Raw genomic sequence first — 26,023 nt, 5'->3', positions numbered from 1 at the left:
TCACAGGGGTGGGTCATCATAGCCAAACCTGATCCCGTCCTCAATGAGCATCCAGACACATGCATTTCTAAGAATGATCATTGGATTGCAATCAGAAGTGAGAACTTTGATCAGTTTTTCCCCCTCCGTCCCAATCTAGGGCAACTGAGGCACCTCTACTGCTGTCCCAATTTAGATCAGTTAGCCCAGTGAACCTGAAACCTGCTTAATCTGCTTAATCCAGCTACTAACTGAATCAGAGGAACCTGGGACCAAGCTTCTCAATAGAGTACAGAAAGAACATTCTAGAAATCATCAAACTTGGCAATATTTCAACTTTGGGATTCCCTAGATAACTCTTGTCCTTCACAGTCAAACCTGTTCCCTATGCTGAAAGGAATAACAAGTATAAAAGGGACCACCACTTTTTTTTTGAAATTACATATTTCACTAATTTAGCCATACACAGAATCCTGCCTTGCACTAAGGAGAACCCAATTTATATCACTGAATATTTTTAAGATGTTAGTGCTAACATTTTGCTTTCTGACTTTCATGAAAATAGTCATAAGACGAACATATTATTTGAAGTACGCAATTGCAATAGGATTTTCCAGTCTGTCTGTGGATAATGTATCCCACCTGAGACCATTTTAACTGGGAATACCATTACAACAAAGACAGCGAGGAATCAGAAAACATTGCCAAACATTCAGTGTTACGAACTGGATTGTGCATAGCACAGCTGCACACTGGGCAAAGGATCAGATTTATAAGTAACTAGTGAAATGTGGTTATTTTAAAACAGGTTAATATTTTGAGGACAGCTTTGAAATTGGACATTTCCTTTCATACAACCCCTGCATCAAATTTTCTGCAGGAAATAAAACTGGGGGAATTCACTAAATCAAAAGAACATTTTTCTCCTAGATTTCCTAAAGGTTCCACAGGCATTAGTTGCCCTCCAGTACTTTGTCAAGAGGCCATTCTTCATACTTGAGCCGAGACAATGAATGTTAAATGGGCTACTTGACTGTAATGGGCATCATAAGAACATAAGAAATAGGTGCAGGAATAGGCCACTTGGCCCCTCGAGCCTGCTCCGCCATTTAATAAAATCATGGCTGATCTGATCATGGACTCAGCTCCACTTCCCAGCCCGCTCTTCATAACCCTTTATCGTTTAAGAAACTCTCTATTTCTGTCTTAAATTTATTCCAATGAGCCCAAACTTGTTTTCACCCAGCAGTCAAAGGGATAGAATTCTGGAGCAAGAAATCTGGTCTATTTTTCTCCTTCCTAGCCAAAGGATACCGAGGCCTATTATAGAACCTTTCACTGCTGTTTAGCTAAAATCAGTAAGATCACAATTTTTATTTATAGTATTCTTTGAATTCTTAAAATACATTTAAATACAACTTTAGAGTTCCCCAAATGTCTCAGTTGATAAGTGGTACTGAGCTAAACGGACTAGAAGGTCTCAAGTTTAATTTCTGGTTCATGTTGAATTGTGTAAGCTGGGGTGCCAGTCGAGGCACTGCAATTGGCTTGAGTGTTATGGACTTGGTAGGCAGGGGGAAAACAACAAAGGTTCCTACTCCTTGTTACTGCTGGAACAACCTGTAGACACTCAGAGAATGAGGTTCTGAAAAGATAGCCACTGCCCATGAAGTGTGTATCTCACAAACCAGTATCTTCTGGGGGTAGGAGAGAAAATTGGGCTTTGGAAAGGAGGACTTTTTGAATTTTGGTGGAGACATGGTGCAGAAGCAGGAAGATCCCAGGTTCAATCCCTGTCCTTTGCTATGTCAGTTGATTGTGGTGAGATACTACAATTGGTCTCTGTGTCATTGTTCTAGGGAGCAGGAACTGAAAGAGTGAAAACAAATGAATGGAACAGGTGCGTGTGCGCAAGATCGAGTGAATGGGAGGACCGGCTCCATGCAAGTTTTTGCCCCTCAGGAAGATGTTGGCTTATTTTTCACAGATGCACCTCAGCCAATTATCCTTTGGGTCTTGAAAATTAACGTCATCAGTCTATTCATGAGAGTAACAACCAAACTTGAAGGCAAATGGTATGTTGGCCTTCATAGCTAGGAGATTTGAGTATAGGAGCAGGGAGGTCTTACTGCAGTTTTACAGGGCCTTGGTGAGGCCTCATCTGGAATATTATGTTCAGTTTTGGTTCCCTAATCTGAGGAAGGACATTCTTGCTATTGAGGGAGTGCAGTGAAGGTTCACCAGACTGATTCCCGGGATGGCTGGACTGACATATGAGGAGAGACTGGATCGACTGGGCCTTTATTCACTGGAGTTTGGAAGGATGAGAGAGGATCTCATAGAAACATATAAAATTCTGACGGGACTGGACAGCTTAGATACAGGAAGAATGTTCCCGATGTTGGGGAAGTCCAGAACCAGGGGACACAGTCTAAGGATAAGGGGTAAGCCATTTAGGACTGAGATGAGGAGATCAGGAAGGCGAATGGAATGTTGGCCTTCATTGCGAGAGGGATGGAGTACAAAAGCAGGGAGGTCCTGCTGCAACTGTACAGGGTATTGATAAGGCCGCACCTGGAGTGCTGCGTGCAGTTTTGGTCACCTTACTTAAGGAAGGATATACTGGCTTTGGAGGGGGTACAGAGACGATTCACTAGGCTGATTCCGGAGATGAGGGGGTTACCTTATGATGATAGATTGAGTAGACTGGGTCTTTACTCCTTGGAGTTCAGAAGGATGAGGGGTGATCTTATAGAAACATTTAAAATCATGAAAGGGATAGACAAGATAGAGGCAGAGAGGTTGTTTCCACTGGTCGGGGAGGCTAGAACTAGGGGGCACAGCCTCAAAATATGGGGGAGCCAATTTAAAACCGAATTGAGAAGGAATTTCTTCTCCCAGAGGGTTGTGAATCTGTGGAATTCTCTGCCCAAGGAAGCAGTTGAGGCTAGCTCATTGAATGTATTCAAGTCACAGATAGATAGATTTTTAACCAATAATGGAATTAAGGGTTACGGGGAGAGGGCGGGTAAGTGGAGCTGAGTCCACGGCCAGATCAGCCATGATCTTATTGAATGGCGGAGCAGGCTCGAGGGGTTAGATGGCCTACTCCTGTTCCTAATTCTTTTGTTCTTATAAACTTATTCACTCACTCAGAGTTGTTAACCTGTGGAATTCCCTACTGCAGAGAGTTGTTGATGCCAGTTCATTGGATATATTCAAGAGGGAGTTAGATATGGCCCATACGTCTAAAGGGATCAAGGGTTATGAAGAGAAAGCAGGAAAGGGGTACTGAGGTGGATGATCAGCCATGATCTTATTGAATGGTGGTGCAGGCTTGAAGGGCCGAATGGCCTACTCCTGCACCTATTTTCTATGTTTCTATGAAACTATTCTCATTTGAAGTATCCTCAGGTTGTGGTTGGAACAGAGTACATGCTTCAGAGTTACTACTGTTTTGTACTTTATGAAAATTAAAAGAAATATATATTAAAACTTGAAATCTCAGCAAAATCAAACAGCTTCAATATGTGATCAGTCACTATTCCATTGCCTATTGAGTAATCATTACTGTGAACTACAGAAAGTGATTAACTTCAAATGTTGAAAACTGCAACAAAAAAAGGTTCTGATGGCTGGGTTGCCCAAGAGAGATCTCTGAAGTTAACCACGAAGTGAATTATGTTTGTCTGATTCATGTCATTATTACCCTGACTTCTTTAACCAGCAATACTTTCAGCACAAATGGCGCAGGTGCAAATCATTTTAATATTTCTTTTCATCTTCAAGAGATGCAAAGCAGGAGTAAACCTTTGAAATTTGAGCATTCTTTTCATAGACAAATTCCATTTAGTCTCATATTTCTTCCATAATTATCTTTTAGGTGTTTTAATACAGCCGGAGATGTACACTCGCGAGGATAGGTAACTCCAGCAGAAAGGAGGAACAAGTTTTAAGTCACCTAGGTTTGTGTGGTTTTTTTTTTTTAAAATAGGTCTCATCTTAAAAATGAATGTCACAATTAATTTCATCACCATTGGGATTTTTTTGTTTTTTCTTCCAGTTTTCTGTCATTATCCCTCCTTTCCTGAAGATAATAAACATGCTGAGGTAACTAGATACCAGTAGCCATCTGATACTTTGCCCAAGTGCCAATTCGTTGTGGGTGAATAATGTTGGCAGGTTATTTGGCCAGATCACAATTGAGCCTGTCCACACACATGTTCAGTTGTGTCAAAAATCACTGCATAATTACCAAGAGTAGGAATCTGAACTGCTTTTGTTTGAGGGAGGGGGGATTTAAAATCAATGAAAAAAATGTCATCCCAACAGATATACCATCCACTCTGCATTGTGAACGAGATGTACAAAACATGGCATCTCCGCAGTGGCATGATCAGAACAGACTGTCACATGTACTGCTCATGCAGTCACAGCAATTCAATTAACAATTCTTGAACTATTTTTATTGAGTCAGGTCCTACCAACCAGCCATGGTAAGCTATGGGGTGGTGGATAGTGCACAGCAGGTGTAACCCAACTAGTGGACAGCAGGTGTAACCCAACTAGTGGAATGAGCGGTGCCAGTGACCATGTTTCAAGCATGACAAATTCAAAAGTTAAGCTCCCTTAATGGTCAACAAAATACCTAAATTCTGAACAAAACACTTATACTGGTGCTTGTTTACGTCTGAATCTGGGAGACTGGTATCTGTGAGCTGACTCCTTGGGGTTATACAGTTAAATCAAATTTCTTGTCCCTGCCGACCGAATCACAGAATGATGAAAAACTGGGTTTACAATTCTGCCACTGAGATACGGGATCTACTTCTAACTGTGTAAAATCAGGGAGCTATCTCATTCAAGCTGGTCTCCCAGAATCTTAATTAACACAAGCACAAGCACCTGAGGTTGGTTTGCACCTCAAAATTCAGGTATATTTGCTAAGTGCAAGTCATTCACCGTTATTAGCGAGTCCCAGCAGTTCTGCGTTTAGCCTACAGCCGGCCGTGCAAGAACCATACTTCGGAAACCTGGTCAGGTCTCGCACAGTGAAAAGGCAACTCTTGTTTCTGAATGGTGGAGGCACATAAGTCAGTGAGCACCAAATAAAAACACATGCTAAGTGCAAGTCATTCACCGTTCCAGAAGGATTGAGCAAATATATCAAGCAAGTCTAATGCCATTTTGCAACACTAAAACGGAGACACTAGGGACCATAGCTCATGGTATGCAGCGTACTACATTTACCCAACATTAAGCTTGGAAAAGTAAATGAAGGCTTCCAAAAACTCCCCAATATTTCTTTAAAATGTAGTTTTCATTGGGTGTTTCCTGAAATCGTGGTCCCCTGGAAGCAATGTAAACACTAGTGGTGGAATTGATTCTATTATCAAGCATAAAACATTGAGCTGCTCACCCTCCCCATGCAGTCTAGCATGTGTTTTTATTTGGTGCTCACTGACTTATGTGCCTCCACCATTCAGAAACAAGAGTTGCCTTTTCACTGTGCGAGACCTGACCAGGTTTCCGAAGTATGGTTCTTGCACGGCCGGCTGTAGGCTAAACGCAGAACTGCTGGGACTCACTAATATCAGCTATGGGCGAGGCCTTGTTTGGTCTTCTGGACCATCAATCTTAGTAAGTCCCAGCAGCTTTACACGCAGCTTGCAGCCAGCTGTACAAGACCTTGGGAATCAGCCATGCTAGCACAGGTCTAATGCAACGTAAAAGCTGCTAAAATCTCAAACTGCAACTTTAAAGCAATTATACATGAACTGGTCTAGAAATTACAAGGCACCAGCAGCTAGAAACAATATAAATAAACCATTAGAAATTAGATTACTGTATGTAGACTGCAGAAATATTTGTAAATTGGTATTTATCGATATTTGAAGAAGAATTCTGATCCAAGCACATTTCTTGACAAACTAGTTCCGAGATCATTTCCTTATACCTGTACTAAAGGGCCACAATGTCACCATATTCTCACCTTTCATGAATAGGCCATTAACACATTCTGAAGCTTTGCTGTTCAATTAGCAATATTTAAAGGCTGACCAATGGAGCAAACAATGAGAGAAAATACCATGAAGTCACTTTACACCTATTCTGCACAACCTCGAGGAGAAACTTCTTCACTCAGAGAATTGTGAACCTGTGGAACTTCCTACCGCAGAGAGTTGTTGAGGCCAGTTCGTTAGATATATTCAAAAGGGAGTTAGATGTGGCCCTTACAGCTAAAGGGATCAAGGGGTATGGAAAGCAGGAATGGGGTACTGAAGTTGCATGATCAGCCATGATCATACTGAATGGTGGTGCAGGCTCGAAGGGCCGAATGGCCTACTCCTGCACCTATTTTCTATGTTCAAGAACCAGATCTCAGCATTCTAGACTTGTGGTTCTTGCTTCTGTAAAGTCATTTGGGCTGTTTTTATATTGGTGCTTGTTTTGTTCAGGTGATCGGAGCGCATTTAATCATTTTTATTAATTCATGCTAGTTTCTGGGATTAAATTACCAATTCAAATTGTGTATTAGATCAGAGTGAACAAAATCTTTTAGCTTAATTTGGTTGTTATCATTCTCATCCCCGAGTTAGAAGGATCAAGCCTCAATCGAGGGCTTGATGGTCAAAATGATTCCGGTGCACTTTAAAGATTCCATAGCATGATTCCAAGAAGAGCATGGAGTTCCTCCCATCAAAAAGGTCCTGTGACCAGGAGAGAAAATCATTAGCTCATTTATTTTATTCTCACTCACAGTGGGTGTAGAACTGAACCCAACCAGAGTTGCTAAGGGAAATGGGGGTGGAGAACATGGAAGGGCTTGCCATAATCTTCCAATCTTCCCTAGATGTGGGGGGAGGGGGGGGGGGGCGGTGGTGCCAGAGGATTGGAAAGTGGCAAATGTGACGCCCTTGTTCAAGAAAGGATTTAAGGACAATCCTAGTAACTACATCAGTTTAACATCAGTGGTGGGTAAGGTTTTAGAAACAATAATCAAGGGAAAAATTAACAGGCACTTGGAGAGGTTTAAGTTAATTAAGGAGAGCCAGCATGGATTTATAAAAGGCAGATCGTGTTGACTAATTGAATTGAATTTTTTGATGAAGTAACAGAGAAGGTTGATGAAGGGAATGCACTGGATGTTGTCTATATGGATTCGAAGAAAGCATTTGACAAAGTACCACATAAAAGGCTGGTTAACAAAATTGAGGCTCATGGAATAGGAGGGTTAGTGTCAGCATGGATAAGAAATTGGCTTAAGGACAGAAAACAGCGAGTCGTGGTAAATGGTTGTTTTTCAGACTGCAGGATGATAGACAATGGTGTTCCCAGGGGTTGGTGCCAGGACCATTGCCTTTTTTTGATACATAAAAATGACTTGGATATTGGAATGCAGAGTAAATTTCAAAATTTGCCGATGATTCCAAACTTGGTGGTGTGCCAAACAGAGATGATGATACCAGTCGACTGCAACAGGACATAGACTGGCAGAATGGTCAGAAAAGTGGCAGATGGAATTTAGTACAGAGAAGTGTGAGGTGATGCATTTTGGCAGAAGGGATAGGGAGAGGTAATATAGACTTAATGGCACAGTTCTAAAGAGTGTGCAGGGACAGAGGGAGCTGGGGGTTCATGTGTATAGATTCTTGAAGGTGGCAGGACATATTGAGAGAGTAGTTAGCAAAGCATATAGGATTTTGGATTTCATAAATAGAGATATATAAAAGTACAAAAGCAGGGAATTTATGCTGAGCCTTTATAAAGCTCTGGTTAGGCCACAACTGGAGTTTTGGGTCCAGTTCTGTTCACCACATTTTAGGAAGGATGTGAAGGACCTTCAGAGGGTGCAAAGGAGATTTACCAGAATGGTTCCAGGGATAAGGGATTTTAGCTACAAGGTTAGGTTGGAGAAGCTGGGGTTCTCCTTGGAGCAATGGAGGTTGAGGGGAGATTTGATAGTGTACAAGATTATGGCGGGTTTGAATAAGGTAAAGAGAGAAAGGCTGTTTCCATTAGCTAATGGTACAAGGACTAGGGGACGGAGATTTAAGGTTTTGGGCAAGAGATGCAGGGGGGATGTGAGGAAGAACTTTTTTATTAATGACCTGGAACTTGCTGCCGACGAGGGTGGTGGAAGCAGAGATGATCAATGATTTCAAAAGGAAATTGGATAGGCACTTGAGGGAAATAAAACTTGCAGGGCTCTGGGGATAGAGCGGGGGAATGGGACTGACTGGATTGCTCTACAGAGAGCCAGCATGGACTCGATGGGCCGAATGGCCTACTTTTGTGCCGTTATGACTCGATGAATATGTCCGAGCCAACATTATTCTTTCAGCAACATTTTCCCTTCTTAGGCAGTCCCTCGGAGTCGAGGATGACTTGCTTCCACACTAATATATGAGTTCTCAGGTGATAATGAGTCCAATGCGGGACCTACAGTCTCTGTCACAGGTGGGGCAGACGGTGGTTGAAGGGACAGGTGGGTGGGGGTGCTTGGGTTGTCGTGCCTCCTTCCAGAGGTGATCTTATTGAAACATACAAGATACTGAGCGACCAGGTAGATGCAGAGAGAATGTTTCCATTTCTGGGGGAATCAAGAACTAGGGGGTATAATTTAAGAATAAACGGTCGCCCATTTAGAACGGAGATGAGGAGGAATTTCTTCTCTCAGGTCGTAAATCTGTGGAATTCTCTGCCCCAGAGAGCTGTAGAGGCTGGGTCATTGAATATATTTAAGGTGCAGATGGACAGATTTTTGAAGGATACGGGAGTGAAGGATTATGGGGAGCGGGCAGGGAAGTAAAGCTGAGCCCAAGATCAGATCAGCCATGATCTTATTAAATGGTGCAGCAGGCTCGAGGGGCCAAGTGCCTTACTCCTGCTCCTATTTCTTATGTTCTGCTGTTTGCGCGTGGTTTCTGCTTGCTCTCGGCAAAGAGACTCGAGGTGCTCAGTGCATTCCCGGATGCTTCTCCTCCACGTTGAGAGGTCTTGGGCCAGGAATTCCCAGGTGTCGGTGGGGATGTTGCACTTTTTCCAAGAAGGCTTTCAGGGTGTCCTTGAAGCGTTTCTTCTGCCCACCTGGGACTCACTTGCCGTGTCGGAGCTCTGGGTAGAACACTACCGGAAATAGCCTGATTATTTATTTCATTGTTCTTTGCCACATACTGCTGCACACAAAAAGTACATTTCAATGTCATTCATTGTACACAAAGCACCTGAAGATGCTTAAAAGATGTGATAATGTGCCATATAATGCAACTTTTTTCTTTGTTTAAAAAAATACAAAGCAAATCAGTTAAACTTTCAATTTTCTTCCTCTTGCAAAGGTGTCGAGTCATGCCTGGATAAGGATTTACAACTGGCAGCAATCCTCCAGTACTTTGCCCAAGTAATGAAAGAATTTGCATTTATATGGTGCTTATTGTCTCTTCCAGACTTCCCAAAGCAGATTACAATCAATGGATTACTTTTGAAATGCAGGCACTATTGTTATGTAGGAAAATGCAGCAGCCAATTTGTGTACAGGACAGCTCAACAAACAGCAAATGAAGCAATCACCAGATAATCTAATTTGTTACCTTCCGTGAGGCTAGCCAATCCATGTTTGGAGGCTCTTCAAACATGGGGACATCCGCCTCCATTCTTTCCTAAGCCAACTTCCACACACATATAATTCAGCAAAGGTGATCTGGAGCAGGAACCCTGGCTGAATTTCCCTTTCCCAAACCCAAGAACACTTACATCAATTAGGGCCATAGGAACAAAAGTAGGCCATTCAGCCTCTCGAGCCTGTTCCGTCATTCAATGAGATCATGGCTGATCTGCGAACTAACTCCATATACCCGCCTTTGGGCCCATATCCCTTAATACCTTAGGTTAACAGAAAGCTATCAATCTCCGATTTAAAATTAACAATTGATCTTGCATCAATTGCCATTTGCGGAAGAGAGTTCCAAACTTCTACCACCCTTTGTGTGTAGAAATGTTTCCTAATTTCACTCCTGAAAGGTTTGGCTCTCATTTTTAGACTCTGCCCCCTAGTCCCAGAATCCCCAACCAGCGGAAATCGTTTCTTTCAATCAACCTTATCTGTTCCCCTTAATATCATTGTAGAGTTACTACCGCCAGGGGTCGACAGCAGCGCCCCTCCCTCTCCCCCACCCTCCCCAAAAGGACATGGGATTCTCATGGAATGGTTTGGATTCAGTCTTGCGAATTTCTTGTAGTAAGCAAGCAGACAGCATTTACATTGCCTGCTCGTCACTCAAATTAAGGAAAGTGAATCTCCGCAAGCACATGTTCATAACACGTGCAGAGAGCTTTGCACACCACTCTCTACCCAATATCAGTCTTTTCATCAGCATAGGCAGTCCCTCGGAATAGAGGAGGACTTGCTTCCACTCCCAAAGTGAGTTCTTTGATGGCTGAACAGTCTGACACGAGAACCACAGACCCTGTTACAGATGGGATAGACATTCGTCGAGGGGTCGGTGGGGCTGGTTTGCCGCGCGCTCCTTCCGCTGCCTGCGCCTAACCTCTTCATGCTCTCGGCGTTGAGACTCGAAGAGCTCAACCCCCTCCCGGATGCACTTTCTCCACCTTGGGCGGTCTTCGGCCAGGGTCTCCCAGGTGTCAGTGGTGATGTCGCACTTTACCAGGGAGGCTTTGAGGGTGCCCTTATAATGTTTCCGCTGTCCTCCTTTGGCTCATTTACCATGAAGGAGCTCAGCATAAAGCATTTGCTTCGGGAGTCTCGTATCTGGCATGCGAACTATGTGGCCTGCCCAGCGAAGCTGATCGAGTGTGGTCAGTGCTTCAATACTGGGGATGTTGGCATGGTCGAGGACACTGATGTTGGTGCGCCTGTCCTCCCAGGGGATTTGCAGGATCGTGCGGAGACATCGTTGGTGATATATCTCCAGCGACTTGAGGTGCCTTCTATACATCATCCATGCCTCAGATCTATATAGGAGGGTGGTATTACTACAGCCCTGTAGACCATGAGCTTGGTGGTAGATTTGAGGGCCTGGTCTTCAAACACTCTTTTCCTCAGATGGCCGAAGGCTGCACTGGCGCACTGGAGACGATGTTGAATCTCCACATCAATGTCTGCCTTTGTTGATAAGAGGCTCTCGATTTGAGGAGCCCAGGGTTCGAGTCAGATTCTGGCGTTTTTGCTATTTAATCCAGTTTCTATAGGCCAGTAACAAACTAGACCCAGTTTTGATTTAATATAAAAACAGAAAATGCAGGTCAGGCAGCAGGTGCTGTTTATTGCTGCCTGACCTGCTGAGTATCTCCAGTATTTTCTGTTTTTATTTCAGATTCCAGCATCTGGAGTGTTTTGCTTTTGTACCCAGTTTTTATTTCACTGTCCCATCAGCTTTAGCATTATTAGAAATTTAAACTAGCTGCACGAGTCATTTTAAATTAAATTTAAGTCAGTGATGCAGCTCCAGCAGCAGCTAGTGTGCAACGTGACCTCTTTCTAGCAGTCTCATTGCTGATGCCAAACTTTTTCTGATATCCGTAGCATTTTATTGCACAGGTGGTATTAATGTTGTTCAAAAGATCATGGTGTAATTGGGGCATTGCAGTCTCCATTACAAAGGCTAATGTATAAAGTCATTTGTTATTATATTGTTGATTACTTTGTACAAGAGTACTTGTTACTAGCTTGGGACCATTCTTGCCTCTGAGGCAAAAAGTTTTGGGTTCAAGCTCCAATCCAGGACTTGAGCACGTAACATAGGCTGACAATGCAATACAATTACTGTTGTAGAAGGGCTGGCGCTGCTCCCTGCATTTTTCCTGCAGCTGTCGGGCTGCAAAAAACATGTCCGTTATGCCCTGTAGGGGACAAAATCCGCACTGCGACTTCAGGAGGAGCTCCTCGGCCACAAGGAGAAGACGGTTGAGGAGGACTCTAGTGACGACTTTTCCAGTGGCTGATAGCAGGGAGATTCCTCTGTAATTGCCGCAGTCGGACTTGTACCCTTTTTTAAAGATGGTCACGATCACTGCATCTCTCAGATCTCCCGGCATGCTCTCCTCCCTCCAGGTGAGAGAGATGAGGTCATGTATTCGCGCCAGCAGTGCCTCTCCACCATACTTCAGTGCCTCAGCAGGGATTCCATCCGCTCCAGTAGCCTTATTGTTCTTAAGCTGTCTTATGGCTTTTTCTACCTCGTGCAGTGCTCATGGTCTACAGGGCTGTAATAAAACCCGCCCTCCTGTATGGCTCAGAGACATGGACCATGTACAGTAGACACCTCAAGTCACTGGAGAAACACCACCAACAATGTCTCCGCAAGATCCTACATATATCCCCTGGGAGGACAGGCACATCAACGTTAGCGTCCTCGACCAGGCCAACATCCCCAGCATTGAAGCACTGACAACACTTGATCAGCTCTGCTGGGCAGGCCACATTGTCCACATGCCAGACACGAGACTCCCAAAGCAAGCGTCTACTCAGAACTCCTTCATGGCAAATGAGCCAAAGGTGGGCAGAGGAAACGTTACAAGGACACCTTCAAAGCCTCCCTGATAAAGTGCAACATCCCCACTGACACCTGGGAGTCCCTGGCCATAAGTGGAGGAAGTGCATCCGGGAGGGCGCTGAGCACGTTGAGTCTCATCGGCGAGAGCATGCAGAAATCAAGCGGAGGCAGCAGAAAGAGCATGCGGCAAACCTGTCCCACCCTCCCTTACCCTCAATGATTATCTGTCCCACCTGTGACAGAGACTGTGGTTCTCGTATTGGACTGTTCAGCCACCTAAGGACTCATTTTAAAGAGTGGAAGCAAGTCTTCCTCGATTCCAAGGGACTGCCTATGATGATGACAATTGCTTTTGGAAGTACTATCCTTCAGGTGAGATGTGAAACCAATGCTTGTGTTGCATGTTCTGGTGCACATTAAACATGCCATGGGACTATTGAAACACAGCAGGCTGAAGTCCTGGGAAATATTCCTTCCTCAAGCAACACCACCAAAACACATTAACTGGGCAATCATCTCACTGCTGTCTGTGGGGTCTTGATGTGGACCGAATGGGTGCTGCATTAGTCCACACAAGATTACTGTACAGTACTTTGAAGTAATTCATTGTATATGATACACTTGATGTTTTTAAGAAGTGTGATAAGGCACTACAATAATGCATGTCTTTCTTTTTCTCTCCACTCCAGTTCAAATTCAAAGTCAGATCTGCACAGTATAAACTTCCATTCTGCCCATAAGTGCGAACTCAAGTTATCTTGGCTCACCCCATTCTATACCCACTCCCATTCTGACCATTTCATTGGCTTTATACATATGACATTGAATACAAGCTTCAGGAATCGTATCTCATATTTCTCCTAGGCACGCTGTAACCCTCTGGTCAGAACTTTGACTTCAATAACTTCCGAGTTCGATTCAATTCACTCCACGTGATATTAAGAAGCAGCTGAGCGTATTGGATACAGCAAAGGCTATGGGCCCGGACAACATCCCGGCTGTTGTGCTGAAGACTTGTGCTCCAGAACTAGCCGCGCCTCTAACCAAGCTGTTCTAGTACAGCTACAACACTGGCATCTACCCGACAATGTAGTATGTCCTGTCCACAAAAGCAGGACAAATCCAATCCAGCTAATTACCACCCCATCAGTCTACTCTCAATCATCAGAAAAGTGATGGAAGATATCATCAACGGTGCTATCAATTCCTTAGAAAATGAAGCAGTCCATGCCCGCATGCAGCAAGACCTGGACGACATTCAGGTTTGGGCTGATAAGTGGCAAGTAACATTCGCACCACACAAGTGCCAAACAATGACCATCTCTAACAGTATTCCCATCACCAAATCCCCCACCATCAACATCCTGGAGGTCACCATTGACCAGAAACTTAACTGAACCAGCCACATAAATACTATGGCAACAAGAGCAGGTCAGAGACTGGGTATTCTGCAGCGCGTGTCACCTTCTGACTCCCCAAAGCTTTTCCACCATCTCAGGGCACAAATCAGGATGTGATGAAATACTCTCCACTTACCTGGATGAATACAGTACCAACAACACTCAAGAAGCTCGACACCATCCAGGACAAAGCAGCCCGCTTGATTAACACCCCAGCCACCACCTTCAACATTCACTCCCTCCACCACCGGCGCACCGTGGCTGCAGTGTGTACCATCTACAAGATGCACTGCAGCAACTCGCCAAGGCAGCACTTTCCAAAACTCGCGACCTCTTCCACCTCGAAGGATAAGGGCATCAGGCGCATGGGAACACCATCTCCTGCAAGTTCCCCATCCAAGTTACAAGTTACAGGCTTGGAAATATATCACCATTCCTTCATCGTCGCTGGGTCAAAATCCTGGAACTCTCTCTCGAACAGCACTGTGGGAGTATCTTCACCACAAGGAGTGCAGCGGTTCAAGAATGCAACTCACCACCACCTTTTCAAGGGCAATTAGGGATGGGCAATAAATGCTGGCCTTGCCAGCAATGCCCACATTCCGGAACAAATTTTTTTAAAGTTAGCTATTCAAACTGGTTTGAAGTCCATACCTGACCCCTAAGTTTTCTACCTCCCCAGATCTCCCACTTCCTTGGCTACTTACACACCCTTTGTCTTTACTTGACTGAGATTATATCATTCCAGTCACGATTTTGGTCCCCCCGCCCCCTGCCGCCATTCTGTTTCTCTGATTGTATTAGTACACATGTCCATCTCTTATTTTTTAGTTTTTATAGTGGAGTCTGCATTGAAAATGTTAACTTGTCTGTTCGCTCCACAAATGCTGAAATGACCTGTGGTTTCCAGCATTTTCTGTTTTGTTTCTGCTTATTTTACAATCTCACTGAAGCTGGAACTCCTCTTACATTTGATTTCGACAGTCTTCTAAAGGATTATTTCTTCCTGGCTTTGGATTACAGTACATGCTCTGGAACCACATCTGGGGAACTTTAATTATGCTCAGTCTTCTGTGTGGGTGCTCAAACAGTTACAGCTGTGTACATTTATTACAGCAGGGTTGACCCTCATTAGAGACAGGCTGCAGGTCTCAATAAACTGGTAGGTAGTAGCGGGTGCTACACAGCAGAAACATAATAAAAATCTGCTTTAATTATGATAGAAAATGTATTTGGCAAACGGTTGGTGAAGAAATTATTTACTTGATTTAATACCTGGAAATTCTCGTATTTGTATTTGTATTTCTTCTTGGGACTTTAAACATAAATGAAAACAAGGGAGTTTTTTTTTTAAGCTCAATTTGTCATTACTGGGTCTCAGAACACTGTTTCTGCATAAGCCCATGTCTGATTCCAAAGTTCCCGTTTTGTTAACAGTACATCGATGTGGAAATTATCAGCAGAGTACAATGCCTGCCCGGAAGACCTGTTGGAAAAGACAGAAATCTGCAGCTGCTCGAAGATATTTTACTTGCTTGGGAGATGAGGAGGGATATTGTAATATACCATGTAAAACAATTGGCACTTTTATATTTACAGACATGCAGTTCTCCTGCTATCAATGGCTCTCAGTAATGTTAAGTTGCCAACCTCCAGTCACCCATATCGGCCTCCACATACTTCCAAACGAACAGAGCCGGATGCGTTGCTAATCTCTGCTTCTTTGGATCATAACGCACAACAGTCACACGTGAAACTGAACTTTATTATAACTTAAATGAGAATTTTGCAGGATATGAGCCTTTATACCGAACCGCATCACCTCAACACATTTTAAATGCAACATGAGGTTACTACATTAGGGTCCCTGTTCATAGATGTGCAGTTTCAAAAATTGAAGCAAAGAAACAGCCTCCAATAGGCCCTGATTAGGGGTGGCAGCACCAAATATGGTAATAAAGCAGAGCAGTGTGCGAAGGCCACGGGTCCTCAAATGGGTGCCACTATATTGGGGCTGCTATTTAAATATACCGCTTCATCACAGAGCAATGCATCATATAGCAAAAAGCACCAAAGTAAATCAATGCAGCAGCTGGATTTTTTTTGTTCCTCGAGTATTTTCCCCCTTACCCTCTCCTGAAACCACTGATTTTTTGCATGGGTGAGATCTCGCAGGTACCAGCTATCCTCCAATGCCTCAGCCAAGTGGCCACTCAATTGTGAAATTGGATACTAACTGCAGCAAACTGTTCAGCAACAACTCACATTTATAGAACACCTTTAATGTAGCAGTCATAAGGTGGGCTAGAGGGGGCATCTCTGTCAAGCACAAATGCAGGCTTCTCAACAGAGGTCACTGGATAGTTAATAACAGGAAACCTAGCTGATTTTCGCCTCCGTAACTCAAGACCACTGATAACCAATGTAACCACAGCTGAGATCAGGCCATGTATACATCGAACCCGTGACCTGCTGATCGGTATGGCTCTGTTACATGCCAGCTGGGTCACTGGGTTAGTTTTGAAGATATGACATGAAATAAAGTGAACAACAGTGACTACACTTCAAAATTACTTCAATGGCTGTAAAGCGCTTTGGGACGTCCGGTGGTTGTGAAAGACACGATAAGACGACTATCTGTCCCACCTGTGCCAGAGACTGGTTCTCGTATTGGACTGTTCAACCACCTAAGAACTCATTTCAAGCAAGTCTTCCTTGATTCCGAGGGACTGCCTATGATGATAAATGCAAGTCTTTCTTTCTTTTTGATATGATGGAGTCTGCCCCAATTGAACCCCACATTAATTTGCTCTAGAAACCGATTAAGGAACAAAGGGGTAGTTTCCTATTTGGGCGCAATTGCCAATTCCGGAGCAATTCCAGCTCAAGCTCATTTGCATATTGCTGAATACAAAATCTGCCATGAGCCAGCACAATCGGGCAGCATTTTATAAACACAATTAAAAAAAAAAAAATTTTGCTTTAAAAAATGTTCCTTCAGTAACTTGAAGTTTGTTTGGGCTCAATTTTGGCCGAGCCCGTTTTTCAGCATACTTACCCGAGTTGCGTACGGCTTAAGTACGTCTGGAGATGCTCCGGAAAAATTTTTTCCTACTTTGGCCGCTGTCTGGCCTCTTCACTGCAGCCGCGCAGCGTGGCCAGTCGCCTCAGGGGGTGGAGCCTATGTTCTGTGTTGAAAAATGTGCCGGGACGTCTGCACATGCGCAGTGGAGAATAGTGATGGCCGCGCGTGCGCAGTAGCGCTGCGAGTTGGAAATCGGTCATTTGCAAGTTGATGCTATTGTAAACGGGGTTTCCATTGCACTGTCGGTGAAGTTACAGGTGCGAAGCGGGAGCAGCTCCAAGGTAACTCCTGCCTTATAGCTCTTTATAAAAGTCTTTTTCTTAAAGTTTCAATTGAAATGTTTGTTACTTAAAGCTCAAGTTCATCAACGTCAAGAGAAATACCACAGTTTGTGTCTTAAAACATCTTGCAATATTCTTTGCAAAAGAGCAAGTTATTATTTAAATGGAGAAAGATTGCAAAGTGCCACAGTACAGCAGGACCTGGGGGTACTTGTGCATGAAACACAAAAGGATAGTATGCAGGTACAGCAAGTGATCAGGAAGGCCAATGGTATCTTGGCCTTTACTGCAAAGGGGATGGAGTATAAAAGCAGGGAAGTCTTGCTACAGCTATAAGGTATTGGTGAGGCCACACCTGGAATACTGTGTGCAGTTTTGGTTTCCATATTTACGAAAGGATATATTTGCTTTGGAGGCAGTTCTGAGAAGGTTCATTAGGTTGATTCCTGGGATGAGGGGGGTTGACTTATGAGGAAAGGTTGAGTAGATTGGGCCTCTACTCATTGGAATTCAGAAGAATGAGAGGTGATCTTATTGAAACGTGTAAGATTATGAGGGGGCTTGACAAGGTGGACGCAGAGAGGATGTTTCCACTGATAGGGGAGACTAGAACTAGAGGGAATGACCTTTGAATAAGGGGCCGCCCATTTAAAACAGAGATGAGGAGAAATTTCTTCTCTCAGAGGGTTGTAAATCTGTGGAATTCGCTGCCTCAGAGAGCTGTGGAAGCTGGGACATTGAATAAATTTAAGAGAAATAGACAGTTTCTTAAACGAGAAGGGGATAAGGGGCTATGGGGAGCAGGCGGGGAAGTGGAGCTTAGTCCATGATCAGATCAGCCATGTTATTATTGAATGGCGGAGCAGGCTCGAGGGGCCGTATGGCCTACTCCTGCTCCTATTTCTTATATTATTTTTATGGGAATGAAGTACTGTACAATGTCAAAATCTTTATAAAAGTCTTTTTCTTTTTCTTTAATTTAACTTGCATGACAAATCAAACGAGTGGGTTTAAGTGTTTCCTATTTTTACTTCCAATGTGCATTTGTCCCCATTGAACCCCCGATCACCCATCCTATCCATGCTCTATTTCAACCTTGCTTCCTTTTGTACCTCGATGCCGGCCAGGTCGATTGTTCCACCCCCTAGCCGAGTGGCCTCTCTGTTCATTCTCCCGCCCCTAGCCCTGGCCGAGTGACCTCCCAGTGCAATCTCCGAGTTCTCCTGCCTGCCAGTGTGTTCTATGAGTTCTCCTGCCTGCCGGTGAGTTCTCCCGCCCCTAGCCCTGGCCGAGTGGCCTCCCGGTGTGATCTCCGAGTTCTCCTGCATGCATTCTGTGAGTCCCAGGCCGAGTGCAGAAAGGTGAATTGCAGTTGATGCTTAAAGTAGGACTTTAACTTTTTATTTCTCCTTATTTTAATTGTGCGAAGGAAAGATGGTTTTGCAAGTCTGTTCCCTAAGGCTTGGTTGGTTCAGGTCCAGGTCCTCTCCGCTTCCCGACCCTATCCCAGGCCGAATGGTCTCCGCTGTACTTACCTGCGCCGATTTCTTTAACTTCGGCAAGGGTTTTCTCAAGTGGCCACATACGCTGGCCTAAGTAGAAATGGAGTAACTATTAGCTGGCCAAAGTTGCCTAAATGGCCAGAACTGGTGTAGGTGGCTGGTAACGCCCCCTTTTGAGAAAAAGAAATGAATCTAAAAAAAACGTAACTAAGTGAGTTACGCTGGTGCAAATTGATTGGGGCAGCTGGGGATTTTTAAGTTAGACCAGAAAAAGCAGCCTACTCCAAAAAAATGAAGCAACTCCTGGCCAAAATTGAGCCCTTTAAAACAGCTGAAAATATGTTCTTTTCAAAAAAATAAAAATTTTTTAATCACAGTGTCATTCCGCCACCTCTGAATAACCCAATTTTAAGTTACTGAAATTGATTTAAATTCATTCTCTGAAAGCCTACAAATACGCATAATAAGCGGAAACAACCAGTGGTGATTGATTCACCCTGGGGGCGTGGCCAGTTTCCAACGCGATGTTTTTAAAACTAGCGCAAAAGATCACAGAAACTCTAGTTACGCCGAGCGCAAATTGCACTTAAAATTCTGTGATCTTTTAAGCCGGTTTTGGGCCGAATTACGCCAAAAAACCAGCGCAATCGAGCGGAAACTCCAAACCAAAATAGTTACATGAGGTCACTCAATCTAACCTGTTGCCTGCTCTCCACATGTAATGTTTCACCAGACCTCCTCAAATCTATTTGTAAGTTGTGTTTTATTTTTCAATTGCATCTTCGGTTTCCCGAAGGGCTCCACAAGATCAACTGGTAATTAACTGAGCCACTGAGACCAGGAAGGTTTGAAGTTCTATTCTCAATCTATGCTGAGTTCATGGATCTTGGATGGAAGGGGAAGCAGGGATTAGGTTCATAGAATCATCCTCGTCATCCCTGGGCTAAAAAGAGGAAAACGGTTCAAGGTTTCTGCTCACTACCCAGTAACTCCTATTAGAAGTATGCATGAGGATCAAGTGAAGACAGAATAAGATTTAACCGTAATGCCTTCATAGTCTCCCTAGAGTAACTCTCAAAGCTCACTCATGAAGAATGGCACTTGGATGACATGCCAGAGGGTGACCAGCACCCATAGAACTCTACCCAACAAGGAATCAACATCTTCATGGGTGAGGGGACACAACTGGCAAAAAATAAATCATATAATCAACAAGGAACCAAACTTTGATGATTGTTTTGAAAGGAGGGAATTGTTATTTTAACTGTGTTTTTTTTTGCGGGCGGGTGGGGGGGGCGTGGAATGGAGGAAAGCAGGTTCTCTTCCATGACAAGGTAACTTCAATATGACATGCCCATGATGCAAGTCAGGAACCAAGGCAGTCCTCTGTGGTGGACTTAGTAATCCAATACCTGAACCAGGCAGGTCCACTGTACACCACAGCACTGTTGATGATTTATTGACTAACTATCTTGACTAGCTGTCTTGACTCATTAATTTAATCTGGTGGGATAGACCTGTCACTTGGTGCTGGGATTCTTCCCACTTGGTTTCCGATAAGCCTGCAAGCCAATATCCTAACAAGTAGTTGGTCCTAGCCGGACAAGGAGTAGGATGTTTAACTCCAGCAGTACCCTGCATGCAACTGATGACATTAAATCACAGCCCTGCTAACATTCAGCTCAGCATCCTGGACTTGGGTTGGTGGAATGTGTCCGTTTTTGGAGAGAGTCTGCATATTGGATGAAGAGAAATTTCTCAGTAGCCTGGCTTGGGGACTCAAAACATGGTGATTGGTTTTCACTTGCATCATACCAGCTGACCCCCAATCCCCCTCCCCGCCCCTCAAAAAAAATGTTTGAATTAAATAAATTAAAACAAACGCAGCTCTCGTGTAACTCTAAATGTTATTGTGGTAACCTGTTTAAGATACTGACAACTCCCACTTGGAAATCAGAGCATGTATGCCAGGATCACTACTTGATGAATTCTGACTGCCTAATTTAAGCTGTCATTACCATGGAGATTGTTGGTAAAGGGATACTGCTCTTCAAAAAGTGATGAAGTTACATACACACGAGCTTCAAGAACTGAGGAAGGAACAGCAAACAGCAGCTGTCAGCAATTTGTGCCAGAAATCAGACACATGTAGCATTCTCCGCAAGCTTGAACTGATTTTGTATGGAAGTATTTCCTGCTCAGTCTGCGCCAGCTTATGCTGCTGGAGTGATATAGCAGATGACATCCAGTACAATAAATTCTATTATTTCCCCCCCCGCCCTCCAAAAAAGTCTAAAAATGCTTTAGGGACTTTGTCTTCAGTTTCCTGCTCCAAGAGAATAATGACAACCACAGATAGGAGTGAACAAAACCAGCAGTCACAGCTGAAATGCAAGACATTTTATCTTCAAAAGGATTAGCACTACTACTGGAAATCACAAGCTCAGTTCTAGAAGAAGTGACTTTACACAAACATGAGCCCAGCAAGTGACCCAAATTCAGAACTTAAATACCCCAGATCACTCCCCATTAACTTGATGAGCCACAGAGCTTTCTCTGACTTCTGGCAGATTTTAACTGCTCAGCTAAGCAGTTGCCAGTTTTGCATATTGCCCACAAGCACCATGATATATCATGGATCAATTTTGTTCAGTTCAATTTCAGTTGTAGCACAAACAATTGTGACCGGTGCAAATAAATAAAACAGAGGATTCAACCATAAAATGTATTTTGTACTCAAGCTCCTATAATCAGAAGCTTTGCTGAAAATGCACTCCCTTCTGCCCCCCGCCTCCCTAGTTACAATAACAAGCAACTGCAAATCATTAGAACTAGGAGGGAGTAAGCTAAAAGATAGTCAACACAGAAACCAATAAAACATCTCACTGCAGCCCGCATTTCACCAACACTAGAAAGCTAACCTTCAAGTAGGGAATTTCCCCCACTTCCTTCAGTGATGTCATCAATATACTGCAACTAACCAGGCCCAGGTCCCCATTGATTTTAATAGAAAACAGAGACCTTCCATAATTATACTGCTGCTCATTTTCAGAGGCTGATTTTACTGTCTAGTCTCCAGAATGTCTACACAACAAAACTCGACTGAAATGATATAAGCAGACAATTTCAAACATATTCTCGATCTAATCACTCCTTTTTGTATTAAAATAACATTCAGGTGCATTCTGCATATTGCAGATGAGATTTCAAAGTTCTGATGATAGGTCTTTAACCAAAATATTAACCCATCTTTTTTTTTCAAATGCTGGGAGATTTAATGTATTTCCAGCAGTTTTTATTTGTATATTACGAATTAAGATTCCATATCAGTATGCGGCAGTTTTAAAATATTTCTGAGAGCACCCATTATCCCCAGTCTATGCAACAAATAGTTTGTATAAAATGGTTAAAGCTGCAATTCTCTAGAAATACATGAATGCTGCTGTGAAGATTAGAAGCATAGTGCTTCAGGGCACCTTACTGATGGATGAAGTTGATAAATGCATTACATAGTGGGGCTCTGAGTAAAGCAGACAAGTTAAGTTCCTAGGTTCAAACCTTGATTTGTTCCAAATTAGCTGGTCTCAGCCAGAGGATGCTGAGGACACTACAATTGGCTTCAATGTCTCGAAGTTGGGGGAAGGGAGGAACTAAGGTTCCTCCTATTAATCGGAGACCCTGCGAGAAAGTATACTTTTGTGGACATTGGACGAGAACAACATTGAATTTAGCTGTGATGCTGCTTTCTCTACAGCGGAGCAGTTTAATCCAACCTCAATATCTGGGCTTCCACATAAAGGTTATTTGGGCAGGTTATCTTAGTTACAGCAATACAAGTGCATGCAAGACTGTATCCTTGAGTGCGTTACTGCCTCCAAGAAAAGGAGAAAATTTGAAAGAAAAATGTCTTCACTCGCTAAAATCACATTTACAAGGAGATATTTTAATTTTGGGAGCAACTTCCAGAGCAGAGCATGAAGTCTTGCAACCGTATTGGCAAGTAACCTCATAGTTTACCTGTACATCAAGTTTATTTTGCCCAAACTCAGGCTGACATGATCAGGATCTGGGTGTTAAAATACTTATTAATTCAAGATGTATTTAAGAGTTTAAAAAAAACTCGATCAAAAACACAAAATATTGATTCGGCAAAAATAATTAAGTATTTATGAAAGAAAAATATACATTAATATGCAAGCAATTGGATCAATGTAAATTTCTTCCAAAACCCAAAATGGAATACAGAGATATTTTCTATTTTCAACTATTATGAAATCAGCACACTGTGAACCCAGATGTTTGTAGAGTGAAGGATGTCACATATATTTTAAAGATATCGCCATTATATATTAAGTCATTTTTTTAAGACTAGTCACATGGGGAGTGCAGGATGATGGGTGTATAAATCTACTTTGATATTCAGTGTATAGAAAAATTATATCCACCATCAGTTCTAAATTCATTCAGAACTCCAGTACATTGTACTATTTTCTTTAAGCATACAAGGAATCATGTTCTTTAAATGTGTGCCCTAACCTTTTAAAAAAAACTTTAAATTCAATAATTCCACATCTACCTTGAAACATTGACAATCATTGAATATATTAAAATATTTTTTAATTAAAGTTTAGATTTTATATATGCACTTGAATTGCTCAGATTACCAGCCCTGCACCTGCAATGTCCCACAACATTTTGTTAGAAATGTATTGCTCATGTTATTTCCTAGTAATAAGTTGCACAATAAAGAGTACATATGGTGGCTCAGTGGGCTACTTTATGCAGAACAGAGCTATGCATAAACAGCAATGCCCCAGGCTCATGTTTTGGTGTTCAGAGTTAACTGAACTCACACAGGGCAGCAGTAGGTTCACAACAATGGGACTTGGGCTATGCCAGCAAGAAAATCATTCAGCCAGAGTTCCCATTATCATGCTAGAAATATATATTATTATATATTGCATAAATGTAGAATTAGGCTTGGCTGTGATGCCAGACAATGAAATAGCCACGGCCACTTGGCATGGTACAGAGGATTGTCAACAACAATAGAACTACACCACTGCAATCCAAGCACCCTTTGAAAGAAATGGGAAAAGCATCACACAGCTTCTTACTGAACCACATCCAACACACCTCTTCCAAGCCCTATCAATCCAAATCCCTCGAGCCTTATAGTACGGGAAACTCCCTAATTTCTCTCCATTGGAAGCTTAATGTACTTACGGAGGTCAACCCTGGGATTTTTTTGTTAAAGATCTAGTCTCCATTCTTGAAATACTGCCAAAAGTAGGCATCATCGTCGAAATCGAGGAAGACTTGCTTTCACTCAAAGTGAGTTCTCAGGTGACTGAATAGGAATTACAGTCTCTGTCACAGGTGGGACAGACAGTCGTTGAAGGAAAAGGAAGAACATCTCTGACTTAGAAAAAAGTTGCCATCAGAAGACACAAGGCAACTCGCCAATCTAACAAATTTCAAGAGTACAGAAGTGCACGGTAACATGGTTCATTTAAAAAAACGGTGGAGTGGGACAAATGGCCCCAGGGGTAAACACAATCAAACACCATCTGGGAACCAGAGACCATAAACCGCCTGGGATGTCCACCAGAAGTGTGTATCATTTGTAGCATGTTACCACATATAATACACCAAATATAATGTAACACATTCCAAAACACTAATCATAAGTGAATGACAAAACAAAAAGTTGTTTAAATATGTTTGTATCAACACTGTGCAATCCTGCAGAAACCACCGCTATTTAGGAAGCTGACGACCAATAACTTAAAAAAACATCTGACAAAGTTACCAAAACCTAACAAGGTAAGCACCCCAGTGATTAAAGAGTTCTGCCCTATTTGCAGACTCAGAAGTTACAATCAGCCAGCTGGGCTGTACGCGAAGTGGCCTGCGGTTAAAAAGAGGAAATGCCGAGGAATTTAATGCAGTCACAAATGGGCCACTTTACTTCCGACTGAGGTCTCAGTTCAAAGGCAATCCTGCCCCCACAAACAATGCTTTCGGGGGCATTCGGTCATTCATCACTGCACCAACTCTGCCTTTAAATAAAGGCTCCCCGCAGATTTCTCCTTTTTCTTTAAACAAAACAAAAAATGCTGGTGCAATCTTACAGTCTGAATCTCTCCAGATTACACGATGTGCGATGGGAAATGAAACTGGCGAAGGAAAGCGGTTACACTTGTTGCTAACACTTTGATCAATCGAAGGTAAAAAGGTCGGGCTTTATTCATTAAAATAACAAAAGGCACCGTATCACTCAACAGGACAGGTCAGGTCAAATAAACCTCTGGAGATAAAGGAAATCTCCTGATGACTGACTGCCGAATCCGTCTTTAATGCAAAACAGTCCACTGACTGGGAGTTCAATCAGTGCTAAACCACAAACACAAATTGCAAACGGACCTACTCCTCACTTTGCTGCTTTGTTTTCCATCAAATTAAAGTTCTGATTATTGAATCCTTCCCTTCAGTAAATCAAACTCACTCCATTGGAAGCTGCACTCGAATTTACTGATTTATCTTATAAGATATCGACGTCCGCAATAAAGCACTCTAAAAAGCTGCAATATACTGAACATTAAAATAAAAAGCCCCTTTCAGACCAGATGCCGCGGCTCCTTTTGGAGCGCACTTTCCAACCGCCTCAGAAGGAGAAAGCGAGCTGAACCAGACCACAACCCGCAACTATTCGTATCTACACAACAAACCTCTTTCCTTACTTTTGAAGGACACACCAATGGACCCCGCTGCTTGGACCTGGCGGCGACCTGGCGTCCGCGCTCCGAAGCCCCGCAGAAAGTCAGCAATAAAACACAAACTTTCAGCCCGACTGCCATCGTCCCGATCCCCGCGACAGCCGCCGCGGCGCATGCGCACTCGCCGCCTGCTCGGCGTGGTGCTGAAGTTATTGGGCTGACCCCCCGCCCGGGCAGCACTGCCGTGAGGGCGGGTCTCTCACCGCACCCGGCCTCTGAACCGCACTCGACCCCCCCCCCCCAACCAATACAGTCGTCGGCCCCCCCCCCATCCCTCAACCACCACAGTCCGGCCTCCCCCCCCCCTTCAACACGACCCCTCAACTACCGCAGCCCGACGCACAGTCCGGTCCCTCAACCACAATCCGACCCCGTCAACCACCACAACAAAGCACTCCTCCTGCCCTTCAGAAAATGCTGTCTGGCCTCCTGCGTGCATCCAGCATTTATCTTGGTTTCGGATTTCCAGCATTTATATAACA

General features: G+C 43.4%; 1 protein-coding gene across 1 annotated transcript in view; it reads right to left on the bottom strand.

The window, feature by feature from the left end:
• Positions 1–25,622, bottom strand: part of il17rd (interleukin 17 receptor D) — a 99,900-nt gene extending 74,278 nt beyond the window's left edge. Inside the window, exon 1 of the mRNA XM_070894697.1 lies at positions 25,506–25,622. Coding sequence (XP_070750798.1) covers positions 25,506–25,622 — 117 coding nt within the window. The remainder of the gene's footprint in view (positions 1–25,505) is intronic.
• Positions 25,623–26,023: the final 401 nt, after the last annotated feature.

This window comes from Pristiophorus japonicus, chromosome 12 (genome assembly GCF_044704955.1).
Source record: "Pristiophorus japonicus isolate sPriJap1 chromosome 12, sPriJap1.hap1, whole genome shotgun sequence".
Taxonomy (NCBI): domain Eukaryota; kingdom Metazoa; phylum Chordata; class Chondrichthyes; family Pristiophoridae; genus Pristiophorus; species Pristiophorus japonicus.
Note: the sequence above shows the minus strand (reverse complement) of the source record. Positions and strands in the feature narration are given on the sequence as shown.